The sequence below is a fragment of the Tetrao urogallus genome (assembly GCF_951394365.1).
Source record: "Tetrao urogallus genome assembly, chromosome: 7".
Classification (NCBI taxonomy): Eukaryota; Metazoa; Chordata; class Aves; order Galliformes; family Phasianidae; genus Tetrao; species Tetrao urogallus.
The window spans coordinates 22,057,214-22,073,620 of NC_136820.1; the positions used below are offsets into that span (position 1 = coordinate 22,057,214).

At 42.6% G+C, this 16,407-nt stretch overlaps 1 protein-coding gene across 1 annotated transcript in view; it reads right to left on the minus strand.

Annotated features, from left to right (window-relative positions):
- ITGB8 (integrin subunit beta 8) overlaps positions 1-2,132 on the minus strand; it is a gene marked incomplete at both ends in the record, with an annotated part of 40,362 nt that extends 38,230 nt beyond the window's left edge. The window contains one exon of the mRNA XM_079538337.1: positions 2,003-2,132. Within this exon, the coding sequence (XP_079394463.1) occupies positions 2,003-2,132 (130 nt within the window). The remainder of the gene's footprint in view (positions 1-2,002) is intronic.
- Positions 2,133-16,407: the final 14,275 nt, after the last annotated feature.

Here is a 16,407-nt window from a genome sequence, read left to right on the forward strand (position 1 = left end):
AGTTCCATTCTTATGTCAGGTACTTGTTTTAGTTGGCTTAGTGAACTGTAAATTCCCTTCGGTAAGACTTAGCGAACAAGGGACCCTTTGTCGAAGGGAACAACACTAACCTTTTATCTGAGCTTACAGAACCTTTAATTTGGGACTTGCAACTTTACAGTGTTGGGAGATTTCCTTCTGCACTCCTCTTAGCTGCAAACTGGGGTCACACTCTGTTTTTACTTAGACCCAAGCAGTAACTCACATCTCAAACTCTACTTTGAGAACAAATACTTCAGGTGACATAAAACTGTACATTTTTCAATTAGAAGAGCAAGAAATGCTTCAACTAGAATGAATACATTTCAGTCCCATGAATGTTTCATATTCATTCCAGTTCCTCTTAGAACTGGAGATTCAGTGCAAGAAATTCTGCCAAATGTGCACATAAATAATCTGAACTCTCTGATGGCACGGGAACAGTGTGATGCTCTTCTCCATGCCCAGTGCTGTCAAGGCAGAAGCACGGAGGAGTGGCTGCTTCAACAAAGCTGCGCTGCCAAATAGCTGTACATGGAGCTGCTGCCCAGCGCTTTGCTAACAGCAGACTGCAGAAGTTCAAGGAATTCAGGTGGTGCTGCGCTGATGCAGAGAGCTAACGCAGCCAAAAGTAAAATAGACAGACAAGGAAATAAAATAAATAGTAACAATAAGCCTCCAAACTTCTACCATTTATTTTATATACTCAAGGAAAAACAAAACACTCTTCTTGGTTAAACTATGAAGTGATTATGCATGAAAGGAAGAATTCAGTGCGACTTTCAGCTTTCACAAATTAGCAGAAGTTTCAAACACAGAGGAAGAGAGCAAGATCTATCAGAGCAGCAGACTGCCGGACCTGGTAGCAGTTGTCACAATAAACATGCAGCCCACAACTTACCACCCATGTGCATTTTCACTGTCAAGCACGACAAAGGAAGCAAGCATCTTGTGGAGCAAAAGCCTCATACACAGTCTTCACCTATGTCATGCTGTTCTCATGCCTTATTTGCACTGCTGTGCACCCAGGAGCAAGCATACCACTGCACTAAGGCAATGAGATCCCCTCTCCATAAAGTTTCAATTAGTTTCTTAAACTCAATTACACTGCACAGAAAAGAATCTGGAATACTGGACGAAGCTGTCATGTTTCATAAGACATTTAATAATATTATATTTTATTTTTCCTATTGACATTTAGTTTGGTTTTGAGCTCAAACTATGAAGCCAAAAGAGCAAAATAAATTATTCTGTGAAACTTAACAAATTATTCCATTGTTTTTAAAAGCACTGGGCAAATCCCACTGAATTAGGCATGAATTTGTCACATATGTAGAGAGGAACTTAAGACCGATGCATTGTTCCCGTTACAAATCTTATTTTTAAAGGTTTCAAGTTAATGTTTAAATTAACTCCAGGCTTAAGCACGGAATATGCATTTACTCCACAGAGGGAAAGGAAAGAAAGGGAAGGTGGTTGTCAACTTGATCTGTCTCTCTGTCCCTGCCGGTGAAGCCGCATCGTTGAAGAAACGCCAGACTAACCTGAGAGCTGTCTGACACAGGAGGTGCATCTGCACAAACTCCTCGGCCTAACCTGACGGCAAAACTTCAAGCAGCCCTCCCGCAACTCGAAGCGTCCCCCACTCTTACCTGAGCCTCCACGGCCCGCAGAACCGCTGGTGCCAGAGGACTGTCAGCGCGCACCGATTGGAGCAGGTAGAGAAAAAAGGTCTCCCTGAACTCCATGCCCATTTTTCAGCACGCGCTGTCAAACCGAGCGCTTAACCGCACCACCCACCCGCCCCGGGACCGCAGCCGGGCCGTGCCGGCAGCTCCCGCAGCGGCAGCAGCCGCTCTGATCCGCCTCCCCTACCGCCGTAGGTACCCACCACCCCACCTGCCCGCGGCCGCTCGGCCATCCCCTCCGTCCCACAGCGTCCGTCCCTCTCGGGCAGAGCACGGAGAGCAACTCGGCAACTTACGGCGCTGGCAGAGTCCAGGCACGGCCGCCAGCAGCCGGACCGCCCCGAGGAGGGCCCCGGGGCCGCGCTGGCACTTGGGCACGGAGACGATCCCCGCTGTGAGGCACGCCAGCAGCGGCACCCACATCATGCGGCGCCGCTCCCGCTGCCGCTCCCTCGCCCTCTCCTCGGGGCCGCGGCTCGGCGGCGCGGCGCGCTCAGTCCCGGCCCCCGCGGGGGCGGCGGCGGCGGCGGCGGCGGGGCCGGGGGAGGGGCGGCGACGGCGGCGAGCCCGGCACAGGTAGGGCGCGGGGAGGCGGCGGGGCGGGCGCGGAGCGCCGCATCTCAGGGGCAGCGCCGGCCGCGCCCCCGCGCCCCGCCGAAGGCGGCTGCCTCCCGCCGGCGGCGGTGGCGCCGGGGCCCCGGGCGTACGCGGAGAGCGGTCGCCTCCATCTGCCTCCAGCCCGGCGCGCAAGGGGCGCCCGGCCGCCCGCTCCGTCCGGCCGCGGGGAGGAGGCACCGGGCACCGCGCGGGGCCGAGCGGCGGGAGCGCAGCCGCCCTCCCCGCACCTCCCTCAAGGAAACGCCCGCCCCCCGCCCGCCCCCGCCGCGCACCCCCTGCCAGGTGGCCGCTGCCCGCCGCCGTCTCCTGCCTCGGCCGGAGCCGCCGTCAGCACCCGCCGCTGGGCGGGTGAGCAGCGGGCGCGGTGCCGCTCTGCTGCAGCCCGGGGCGCCGTCGGTGCGCGTCGAGCGCGCGGGTCCCCCCCGTTGCTAGGAGACGGCAGCGGGGCAGGTTCGGAGTGGGGGCGGGCGGAGGCGGGGCGCTGAAGTCACTGCGTCCGCGTCGCTTTGTTCGGTCGCGGCCCCGTCGTTCGTAGCCGCCCCGCGCCGCGGGGAGGCGGGCGCAGGCCGGGAGCGGGGAGTTGTGCTCCCGCCGGAGCGCGCCGGCGGCGGGCAGCCCTCACCCACGCCTCGGGAGCGGCCCCAAGGCCTCTTCTCTGTCGCTCCTCTCGTCCTCCCCGAGTTCTGCTCGGAGTTTCCGCCCCGTGGGGCGAAGTGGGAGTAACGCAAAGGTTAAGCGGTGCGGAAAGTACCTCGCCGTGTGCGGGTCAGGAAAGCCCCGCCTGGCCTAGGTGCGAGCGTCCCGCCCGGCCCGGGCGCCTCGCGGCCGTCCGCCCTGTCCGCAGTGACATCGAGTTGCTCTCTGGGCTCCGCTGCCCGGGCTGAGGGCGGTGTGCAGGCAGGTGGCTCTGTGCCGCCTCTGTCACCACTCGGGTTACTGGCCCCGAGTGCAGAGCCAGCCATAGCCATCGCTGTGGCCTCGCTTAATTTGTGGTGCTTCTGAAGAGATGTCAGAGTGCGTGCAGTGCCTATGTAGTATCCGGAGGCAGCATCCAGGGTACAATGTTAATAAATCATTCACATGCAGCCGTGCAGCTTTACAGTCCTTACAAACGAAAGACCATCACAGTGTTTTGAGGCTCAGTGCTAAGCCTCACGGTACTAAAGATAAAGGCAGTTTATCACTGGCCAAAGGTCAGAAAGTGAAGGTGCGCTGAGTTTCTTTGAAATCTCTGAGGAAGAGATGGCAGAGGCGCAGTCCTATGGTCCCACTCCTGGTGTTTTTAAACAGTTTCATTCTTTTGCCTCACTTTGGAGAAATCCTTAATTTTAGACATTAATCTGGAATGTCATTGTTCAAGTTGCCCTTGCCCCACTGGGGTTATGGTATCTGAGAAAAAAAAAAAAAAAGAAAAAAAGAAAAAAAAAAAACAACACGCACAGGGATGGTCGCATAACTTCAAATCTGGTAGCACTCCTGATCTAAAAGCTCTGTGATTTCCAAGATCACAATTTAACATTATTTGGTGATGAGCAATTTGTCCCATGAGGTGCTGTTCTTTGAAATGAGGTACATTTGTGACAAGCAAACTAAATTCAATTTATTTCTATTCAGCACTATGCTATCTAAATTCCATCTTAACATGTTGAAAATTCATGTTGATTCAAATGCATCTGGAAAGGAACCAATACAAGACAGAGAAATTCAAGGAAGGATCTTAAAAATCCAAGCAGAAGCAAAAGTTGCAGAAAGAAACCTTAGGGATTTTTGCTTGCAGAGGCTAAATGGTGTTGATAGGAGGAAGAATACACTTAATACTCCATGTGGATATATTCTGTATGAACCTCTTTGTCAGTCCAGCATTAAAATTACTAGCAAGTGGCTCTATCATCCACAGCAGGAGTTATCTTGTGAACTTACAGACATAAATCATTCATACTGGTAGAAGATTGAGTCCTTACTGCTCCTCCTGAAAATAATTCTTTTTGTCATTCTGAGCAGAATTCAGAACACCAGCACCTACAGTGTAACATGGGGGATGGTTGGGGGGAGGAGGGAGGGAAGGATGATTTTAATATAAAATAAGAGAATAATATGACCAAAATTTACACGTACTCAAAGTGAAACACCAAGAACAGAACAAAAAGAGCAAGTTGGTATGAAATGAGAACTATTCACCCTGAAGACTGAAAATCACCAGTACCAGCTGTGAAAAAGGAGCCAGGTGTTTAAAAAGCCAGTAGCTGAGGCCTGCACCAGCAGAGGCCACTGTAACTGCTCTAAGTATTCTCCAGGTTTGTGTAAAATGTGGCTTTCCCTCTTTGCCCTCATTCCTCCCATGGGGGAAGCCAGAGACTTAAAAAATGTGTATTCTGGAACAGTGGTGTCTTTAAATACACTGCTGTTTAAGTACTGTTTGTAATGCAGCAATACAGACTACATCTCAGAGTGCATTATGCAGTAGATTTGGATAGTAATTCAAGTTTTACATATGAAGAAATTGAATCATCTGATGTCACATGAGAGACTTGGAACAAGGAGCTTACTAAGGTCACTGGAACTGGATGCAGGTGTCAGTCTGCTGTGCTATCCACAGGGCCATGAATGCTTGAAGTATTGTGGTCGAAGAACCTCCCCTTGGATACACTTAAAATTCAGCTGACCACCTCCCTGAAGATCTTGATCTAATTGGTTCGACTTTGAACAGAGTGTGGGGGCTTTTTCCAAACTGATATTTTATGAATTTTTATGGTGAAAAATGTATGACTCTTTGCTCTTACATTGTCCATATGCTGAAGTTCTTAAAGTGTTACAATAATGCTTTCTTTAAGGTACTTTGCTTTCTTTAAAAAAGAAAAAAAAAAAAAAAAAGGAAAAAAAATGGTCAATCACAACATTGGCCAATCACCTCTCTTTTCAGGAAATGATTTTGGAAATATTTCATCTACAGTGAATCTTCATTATAGCCAGTCAGAAAACCCGAGGCATTTCTCACAAAAAACATGTTCCTTTTTTGGTTAAATAATTTCAACCATCTTTGATGTGCCATTTCATGGGGGGGAATTCAAACCAAGACTGCAAAGGGAAGAGAAGGGGTGTTTTACAATTTACCATATCTTTTTTTTTTTAATGAAAAATGCATTACTTGTTTACTGATCACATGATTGATCACACTGTCATGGCATCTTCAGCACTTCCAAAATTCCCATAGAAAGCAAGTTTGTCTACTTAAATTGTTTGCACTTTCCTCTAACTTTTCTGTTTTTTTTTGTTTTTTTTTGTTTTTTTTTTTCACATTCCTCTGGGACCTGACTTTTAATTATTATTTTTTTAGTTATTAATTTGAAATCTTGCTGGAGGGCAGTATTGGTTTTGAATTTTTACTTGTTACCACTTAATGTGCCAGTTCTAGGGTTTTTCTTGCTACATACCCAAATAATCACATTCTTGTCTGTTAGATATATTTGCTATAGTTTGGATTTGTTTTGTTTTACACAGTATTTAAATCTAAGCTGCATTTGCTTCATATAAAGAGGTCAGTGTATTTTTTCAAATCTTCCATAAACCATCAGTTTAAAATGATGGAGGAATTCAAATTCAATTACTGTTCCCAAGAAACTGACTACCAAAGGCCTCTTTTCCGGCAATGTGGGCCACAAGCAATGTATCTATGCTTTTATTATATTCAGTATAATTCTATATACATTTCCAACTGCCCTATACAATACACAATTATATTTTTTCAAGAGAATGTACATCATATTACTTTGGCAAAGCTGTAATTCATGTCCATATAAGAAGAAAAATCTGTGCCTATTTTTTTTATTTTCTAGACTTAGTTCTCTGTGTTAAAACCGGTAATGTTATCTTTCAAAATAAAATACCTAGCCCCCAATGTTGTATTTTTCAGTCTACTTTTTGTTGGTATCTACCTTATTTGCCTGTCCATGCTACTGAACTTCCTGATGCATGTGTGACAAGGCAAAAAAAGTTTAGTTATAAAGAAGAACAGTAGTCTAAGAAGGCCAGTGCTCTAATATTTATAGTGCATCTTGAACTTTCCATTGATTTCACATGGATGGTTCATGTGGACTTACAAATCTTGTTTGGGTTTGCACCTTCATTGACTTCAATACAATTGAATGAGATGATCTAGCAACATTCAAAGCATTACCTTTTTAAATTTAACTCCTTGACAGTAACATTTTGGGCAACATTGTACACTGGGAGGTGGGATAAGCATCTTCAGTTTTCCATACATCCCATTCTAATTTCATTTGTGCATAGTGTGTCTAACTTTTGTTCTTAATTGCTGTTTGCATGCCAGGGTTTAACTATAAGATGAAACTTTTTCTGGTCTGTATGTGCAAGCAATATTCCCTCCCTTCTGCTTTTCTATACACAATTACTTGAAAAACCAGTTACATTTCCGTTCCTTTCTTATATAACCAATAAAATTATAATATTTGTGTATTAAAAATACGTTATGTAATACTCCAGAAATCCCAGATACTGATCCTGTGTGCTTCTGTGCTTGCCAGAAGCTTCTGAAGCAAGTGTGTGTAATAATACAATAAACCAAGATATTTCACACCACTGTGGGGAAAAAAAATATTGCTGTACAGATGGATTCTCAGTCAAAGTGGTCAGAACACAATTGTGATCTCGCCTTACACTGCGCAACACAGAGACAGCAATAACACCTCGGGTGGGGAGGTCTCAGTCTGTTTAGGGTTTGCTGGGTCAAAAACAGCACTTTCATCTCTACACAGACACTTGTTTTCTAGGACATCTGTAGTTCAGAGAGCTGATCCTTAAGTAAGCATTCAGGAGATCTCAGTGAAGATGCCCTTGTCCTCTGTTTAAGAAAGAGTAGAAAGATTTCACTAGAAACAAGCAAAAAGAAATAATTCTAACAAAGACACTAAGAAACATAAAAGTGTGCATTGTAATCAGTGCTCAAAGCTTAGGACTGTTTATGGAAATCCTTTAATAATCTCTTTCTGGAAGTATTTATTTTTTAAAAAAGCAGTATATTCAGTTGAACAGATGTATTCTGAAACAAGAACATTTTAACTGTTGTCACATGCAAAGCTTTAAAGAACACTCACACTAAGATGTTCTGGTACTTCCACTCTGCTTTTTCATGTGACGGAACTGGTATTTCAGATAGAAGTATTTTCTTCCTTTTAACAAGGATACATGTGGTGTGATTTGAGGGCCTTCTGACTGCAGATGGAATAGGTCCCTTGTGGCCTATTGTAAAAATATAAAATTTACCTGGGGTTCTTCTAAATGCTGTCATGAATATTTTCCTGATACCACATCATAGATTTACAGACATTGCAACTTCGTTTCTGGATGGAATGGGACACAAGGTTGTTAAGTGTGGTAAGTTGTTTCATTAACTTCATTTAAACTGGACTTTTACCTGAAGGACAGGAGACCAGCCCCCACGATAATGATCTTTGTGCCATTTTCCTGTTTTCATTCTCTGATTAACAGAAAGTTAAAAACACAGAGTTTTATTTAGTTTTATATCCACAGAGGACTGTAACCGAACCCAAAACAACCAATGGAACTATTATTTTAACTATATGTTTTTCCAGCTTTGTAGAGGATGGGTGATGGACAGGTTTCCTCTTGCTCAGCGTAGGTGTAAGTCCATGGGTGCTAAGGCAGCTGAACACTGAAAATATACACGAGCTGCTCTGAAAGTAATGCCTCCTATTTATTTCCATGGAAACTACGACAGATACAAAGAGCACCATAGCACTATTCGATAGGGCAAGTTCTCAGCCAGAAAACACTGTTTTTCAGCATAGTCACCACCAATAGCTGTGCATTTTTGCCTGTGATGAACAAGAGCCTGCATGCTGTGCTTATGAAAGTCTGCACAGACATTTGAAACATGGTTTATCTTTCATGTTGCTTTGCCTCTGCTGAAATGCACCCACCCACCACTCCACTGCTCTGAAATCCACTGTTTGGTCTCCACAAATGTTCTGCAAGAGTCAGTGAAGGACAGTGGGTGCCATTTTTTCCACATGGATGAATTCAGTTCCACACCTTTGCTTCATCCACACTTCCAAATAAGATGCCATTTTGTCAGACTGCCCCTCTGCTGCCATCTATCACACAGCAGCAATGTGTAGTGGAATATTGCTGGGAAGGTTCAACCTATGTGTCGTCTTGATGCCTCTAATGTCATGGGCCAACGTAACAAAATAGGAGGCAATACTTTCAGAGAAGCCCTCACACATTTCAAAGGCCAGTTTGTGATGTAAATAAATAGTATTTTCATTTTGACAAAGATGTAACAGGCAGTGTGAATTTCAGCAACCAGATTTTTTATAAGATTTTTGAAAAATATTACACGTTGAAACTATCCACATTACTCTGACACTCCATACATTTTTCTTTCTTTTACCTCCACCTTTTACCTTGCATTCTTTCTCTCTGGTACTTTAAAGAGGTATGCAATCTCCAGTTGCTGCTGACGACTAATAAGTTGCCAGTCAAGTGACTGTGTTGCAACTCAGCTTTTTTAAAATTTTTCTTCTTCCTCAATTTTTTTTTTTTTTTCACATTGAGGTCTATTACTCCTATTTTGCCCTAATCCTCATCTGTTAAAATTATTTTAACTCTTCCTTCTGTTGGTTGTTTCCTTTTCAATCACATGAGGTAGACCTCCAGATGCTTTGCAGGCCCCCTTGCTTTCCCCATCTCCCCCCGTCTGCTTCTCTAACTTCCCCAGTGACCTCCAAGGTCCTGATTCCTGACGCAGCTATCTCAAGCAGTGCTGCAAGTTTCTCCCTCACCTTTTTTGCACTATGATTTCATTCTTTTTCTGTCCTCAGGCTTTAAGATATTGGGTTACCAGAGGGGGGGATGAAATATTCTGTAATAACACAGAAGGCTGGACAAAATTTTGGAAAGTTTTCAGAGAAAATTTCCAGATAAGCACCATTAGCTCACTTGTATTTCCCAGAGGTTTCCTATGTAATATTTTACAAGGAACTGGTAGAAAGAAAAAGGTAAGATATTGTGGTAAAATAGCAGGAAATATTTTGTTTTATTTCTCAAAGATCAAATTCCCTGTGAGAATCTATTGAGGAAATTAAGTGTTAGAGGCTGAAAGTAAAAGTTAAGTTGTGGTTTAGAAACAGAACTAGCATTATTAAACAGAAAATTAATGTTCATTTTTAGCACAGTGTATCCTTTATAGATCAGACTCAAAAGTATCCTAGTTACAATGCATAAATTTGTGACTAGGAGATTGGTGACTACAAATCATTTCTCCTGTCCATAGCTAAGCTGCTAAATCTGGTGCACTGAGCAGTGGCCAATGAATGGAAAAATCCCAAAGGCAAGTTGTGTGTGCGTGGCAGAGGGGGAAGTGGGAGGGGTGGGGAACAGGAATGGGGAGGGTGTGTTTTTCCAGAATTATCAAAGGGTTTCAGCGTCTCTGATAGGATTTTGTCTGTTCTTGTCTTTAGTCTTGAAATGTGGTGAGCGCATTACAGCCAGGATGCTCTCTGTGAGATATTTTTCAGGGTATCTCTTCTCTCACCAAACCCCTGCTTAAGACTTGCTGCTACCATGACAACCAAAGTAAATCAAGAAATGCTTACTGGCCAAGCTGAGAAAGGATGGGGGCAGATGGGGGGCATTTAGAAAACAAACAGCAACAACAATAAAATAAAAGAAAAATAATATTTACTGATTTTTGTGATTATGTCAAGTATGTGTCTGTATACATATCTCCTCCCTTCTCATATCCTGCTTATCTTTAGATTGTTATCACTTTGATATTGGAAAATGTAAGCTTAGGCAGTACCTCACACAATATATCCCTACTTCTGAAAGTATCCATAACTATAAATTTTCCCTTGTCTGATTTCAGGATCCAGAAGAGCTGGAATTATTGGTTTTATTGTTCTTTTTTTTTTTTTTCTTCATGCTGTAATGAAACTAAGATTCATTTCAAATAATATATAATTAACTTGTGGAATTCGTTGGCTGAAGATAAGAACTTAAGATTTAAAAATAGATTAGATATTTATATGAGCTTTATGTGCCTTTACAATAGCCAGGATAAAAGTTCTTAAAGAAAAAAGCTTTAATAATTTAGAACAAAAACCAACTGCTCTCTGGGCCTGCAGAGCAAATTTCCCTGCTGTCATGTAGTGATGTAGTTCTTTTAACTTGATTTCTGCCCTTGCTGGAGCATGTGAGTTATGGAGTCTCCCTCCTTGGAGATCTTCAAAAGCTGCCTGGATGTGTGCCTGGGCACTCTGCTCTGGGTGTCCCTGCTGGCGTGGGGGTTGGATCAGATGGACTCAGAGAGCTCTGCCCACCTCAGCCATTCTTTTATTCTGTGATTCTGTGGTCTCGTACCAACCATTACTAAAACCAGGACAAAGTGTGAAAGGGATAATGGGATTCACGTGTTGTTAAGGGTCCGATGCCACTTTGTTTAGACAAGAACTTCCAGGCATAGTTCAGTCAATCTAAGCACACTTCATTAGTTCAACAATATTTAAAGAATCAGTATAAGTTGAGGACTAAAATTAAAGACAGGCTGGTAGCATATAGTTGGCTGGAGCACACAGGTACCTTAGAATTTGACCAGACCTTATCATTATCTCAAATAGAGATACTTTACATGATTAACTTACAGCCAAAACTAGTAATTTATTCCTTTAGAATATAGTTAATGTGTTACTTTCCCAAACAGAACTTGTGCAGCATGATATGCTAATGAACACTGGAAGATAAGAGGAAATAAAGGTTGCAAAATAATTTAGTAAGCCTTAATTATATTTGATGAAAAATGTTTCTGATTAGGCTTTTTTATGGCAGTGTTTTCCATCTCTTGTGGTCTTTAATTCAAGACTGTGGTTGCATAAGAGACTGGCTATAGATCAAGCGGAAGTGTTAAGATTAATGGGGAAATTGCGTGGTGAAATTGTATGCCCTATTTAATGTAGGAGGTCAGAAACAATAATCACTATAATTCTTTCTTAGTTTAAATTCTATCAACCTCCTAAATACCTACTCTTCTCAGGCAATTCATTCTGCTATAAATATCCCCTAAATGCTAGTGAGGTACAGTGAATCCCACAGCTGTTCCAGTAACTCTTGAGTCTGGACAAATGATATACAAAATTTTAGGGGTAAAATATGCTTTTGCAGAGGATGGAAGCTAATGTAATAGAGCAAAGTTGTGACATGGACCTGGAAGAAAATGGAACTCAGATTATTAGTTCGAAGTAGATGTGTCCTAGCTACCTCTCAAACAAGCATGAATTGCACACAAAAAAATTAAACTAAAATTTCACCACACTAAACAGAAAAGTACATGTGTAAAACACAAGCGAAAAAGAAGAGCCAGCACTGTAAGCAGTTCAAGTACCAGTGACATGTGTTACTTAGGCCCAACTGTCATAATAATAAATGCCATAGGATGTCATGATCTCCCAAGATGCGATCAAGGCAATAAGCTGAAATATATGTGTATGATGTGGAAGGCAAAGACACATGGACCACTCAAAGGGACAGAAGAGAGTAACTAGATCATTTGCTCTGAGCTGTTAACTGTCTCCTGAGAAACATTACAAATACGCTATGAACACAGTTCAAAAATGCAGAGTTATGAGTTTACTGATGACTTGTGTGTTTTCATTTTTACAATGGGGCCAAAATTATGCTGTCACTAAGCTTATTCCCATGTGTGGGTGGAAACCACTAGTTCTCTGTAGACTCTTGGTTTATTTTTCAATGCAGCCTTGTCAACTGGTCAGTCCACTTCTCTATAAGAACATGGGAGGTGTCACTTCTGTAGGAGGAGGGAAGAAAATGAAAATAAAGCAGAACACAGAAAGCCAAGATGAAGATGGATATTTGAATCAGGATTAAGCTTTAGGACCAAAATAGCAGAAATCTGTTATTTGTTGCGTGGAAAAATATGACTACATTTTTTGTCTTGAAATACTTCTTACTGCTTTTGTTCTAAGTTTTGCTGTTTGTGCTCTGAGATACAAGATACACAGAATGAGAAATGATAAAGCTATGCCTACCATTCTCCTCTAAAAAGATGCTTTAGTTGCTTCTGGAAGAGTGTGCATGGCCACATCCCTTCAGAATCCTCCTGTTTGGATCCTTACACTGTATTTATTCAACAGCCTACCAAAAATTATTGACAGGGTTCTACTTATACCAGGAACAATACATAGTGTTCACTGGGTAATGCTATGATTCTGGATATAGACACATATTAGACAAAGGTTTCCTAATGCATGTTCATGAAATTGATGCTTTATTGAAATGGAACTTTTAATAACATTCAAACAGCAGTGAAAGGTGTCAGTATTACCCGCTCAGTACCAACACTGTGAATGAGAAGCAATGACATAAAGTGATTTGATGGAAATTATAGGTAGATACATCCTGACGGGCCGGGGCAGAATTCTGCAGAAAGGAATCTGTGGCCAGGGTTCTCTTCTCCATCTGAGCTTCTGATATTTTCAAGTACTTTGTATTTCTAAACAGTGCCTGGAGAGTAGAATCCAGGGCACAAGACCTACACGTATGCATGTTGCCTCCATTGCGTTATCTAAATGCTGGCTGGGAACACCACACAGTTTTGCTTTGGAGACATCCATTGCTCAGTTCAGTAGTTTATGTTTCTTTGTTGTTAGTGGTGTTTTTGTTTCTGTATTGTCTTTCATTCTAGATTTCTTCTCTGAAACCAAGTAACATTTACTATTTTTTCCTAATCTTTAATTTGGCTTCCATATCAAATCATATGCAAGAAATTATTCTTTCTGGAGTGCTGCTGAACTAACTTTTTGTGTTTGCTTGCTCTGGTTTGGTTTGCTGTTTTTGTTGTTATTGTTTTCCCCTTTAATCTCTTTCAGCAATAGTGACTATAGGGGCTGCCTGTAATGTTAATAGGCAAGCATTTCTCCATTCCAAACAGGCAACTGCAGCCTGATGGTATTCCTCTAGAGGAGTACACGAAACCTTTAGGTGGCAGCCAAGAGCTACGATTTCAATCCCTAGATTTATTAGCTCTGTGGTTTATGGACTGCTGCAGGTGGCAAATAGGGTATCTAAAAGCATAAATTTCTAATCAATCAAAAAGCAGAGTGGGAGACATTATATCTAGGTGATTTTTTTTATTTTTTATTTATTTTTTCAATCTGTCTATATCTGGAAACATGGGAGTGCATCTGAAAACACTCTCTGTGACCTTCTGCTATCCTCTTTCACATTTAAAGTAGTCTCAAAAACACATCATAAAGCCTAACATCTTACTCCTAATGGCAAATCATTGTAAAAATGGCATTATTTCTCTCCCAGGCTCAGGAAAACCGCTGCAACTCTCACAGGTGATGTGAGATATGTCTCCAAAGGTGGCTTTTCAAAATGTATCTTCAGGAACAACAGCTTCAGGATTGCTATCTCAGTCTTCCCCTTGTCACTCTAATGTAAAGCTTTGTGAAAGTTGTTTGGCTTTTTTTCCATAAAGTGGACATACAGTATATCATTAGGGTATGATATATTATATATTATATATAATTATTAGGGTATGATATATTATATATATATATATGATATATATATATTATTAGAGTATGATACTAAGGTGTCTAGTGATGTGAGGATGTTTTTTTAATGAAGATATAATTCTTTTGAAAGAAGCTGTGGATTCAAGAGATATTTTATTAGAGAAGAAAATGCATCCTCGTTTTTACAAGTAATTGCACAAATATGTTTCTTTATATGGAACTTTCTTTTTTACGCTTCTATCATTTTTTATTATTATTTTTTTAATTTAAGAAAACATGGTTGTGTTTCCGTTGTGTGTGACAGGAGTTAAAAACCAGAAAATCTTATCTGTTATCTGTTTATTTAACCAATTCTAAAATTCTTCTTTACGTAATTAATGATCTCATGCAGCTACATATCATATTGTTTACCTATATAGTTTAATGCAGTATGCATCTTCTCACCAGCCCACAAATAGGGTAAAGTACTCAACACTGCAGCACCAGAAACCTGTATGTGTGTTGCACAAACATCCAAATTCATCAGTGAGACAAGTAATTGTGCACATTAATTCTGGACCAGACATTAAAAATCAAGGAGTTTAACTTGAATAATAATTCAGTGACAAACAAGGTCAGCATACATAGAATCATAGAATAGCTTATGTTGGAAATGGCCCCAAAGATCATCCAATTCCAACCCCTTGCTGTAAGCTGTAACCATCCACTAGATGAGGCTGCCCAGGGCCCAACCCAACCTGTCCTTGATGGGTCATCCACAACTTCTCTGAGCAACCTGTGCCAGTGACTCATCACCTTCTGAGTAAACCCAACGTTTAAGTTAAATCTTCCTCCTTTTAGATTAAAGCTACTTCCCCTTGTCCTATCACTATCAGACCACGGAAAAAGACAATCTACCCCCTCCTTATAAACTCTCCTCAGGTACTAGTAGGCTGTAAGGAGGTCTCCCTGGAGCCTTCCTTTTGCCAAACAAAGCAAAAGCCCAACTCCTTCAACATTTCTTCATAGGAGAGGTGCTCCAGCCCCCTGATCATCTGTGTCCCTCTTTTGGACCTACTCCAAAAGCTCTGCATCTTTCCTGAGCTGAGGACTTCAGGCCTGGATGCAATACTCCAGATGGTGCATTACAAGGGCAGAGCAGAGGAGAACAATCACCTCCCCCTTCCTGCTGGCCACTTCACTTTTGGTTACAGTTGGCAGCCTATAGGAACACGCTGTTGGCTCATGTCCAGCTTTTCACCCATCAGGACCTTCAAGCCTTTCTCGTCAGGGCTGCTCTCATGAATTTTTTTCCCAGTCTGTACGCATATCTGGGATTGTTCTGACCCAAGAGCAACACCCTGCTCTTAGCCTTGTTGAATCTCATTAGGTTCTCAAGTGCCCACTTTTCAGGTCTATCCAGGTCCCTCTGGATGGCATCCTTTCTTTCTTCTGTGTCAACTGCACCTCTCAGCTTGGTGTTGTCAGCAGATTTGCTGAGTGCACTCAATCCTGCTGTGTATTTCATCAGCAAAGATGTTGTAGAGCACTGGTTCCAATATGGGCCCCTGAGGAAGACCACTTGTGACTGGCCTCCAACTGGGACTTCCAGCTGCTGACCGCAGCTCTCTAGCTATGACCATCCAACTGAAGATTCTTTATCCACTGAATACTCTAATTTTCAAATCCATATTTTTCTAATTTAGATATAAGACACATCTCTGCACACCCACAGACCATTCCTATATTCTTCCCAGGCCATTCATCCCTGCTTCCACTGCCCATGTATTTCCTTCATATCCCTCATTTTGACCAACAGATCTTTGCTCTTGTGGGTTTTCTGCCTCCTCTATTTGTATTATGCTGGGGGATGGAGAGCTCTTGTGCTCTCAGAAAGGCGTCCTCACAGAGCAGCCAGCTGTGTTCTGTTTCTGTGTCCCTTAGGGCAGTTTCTCAGGGGAATAAAGATTTGCATTAGAAAATGAATATTTCCTTTAAATGGCCTGATTGAGTATGTGGTAATTTATTATGTAGGTAAGAAGATTTGATTCTTCTCCCCTCCCCATCATTATTCCTTCCTTCCTTCCTTCCTTCCTTCCTTCCTTCCTTCCTTCCTTCCTTCCTTCCTTCCTTCCTTCCTTCCTTCCTTCCTTCCTTCCTTCCTTCCTTCCTTCCTTCCTTCCTTCCTTCCTTCCTTCCTTCCTTCCTTCCTTCCTTCCTTCCTTCCTTCCTTCCTTCCTTCCTTCCTTCCTTCCTTCCTTCCTTCCTTCCTTCCTTCCTTCCTTCCTTCCTTCCTTCCTTCCTTCCTTCCTTCCTTCCTTCATACAGGCAAGGTTCTCTCCCGAAGAATCCGGGCTGAGGCTAACCTGCTTTCCCTGCAGAGCCTGCTAACTGGTTTCTGTCTAGTTACCTCTGACTGAAAGCAAGGAGATGTGAGCCTGTCTACTCCCACCTATGGAAAGGTGCCTTGCTTTTACTGTTAATGTTGTTATTCACTGCAAGAGCCTGCTAGGCTCCTGTTGCACAAA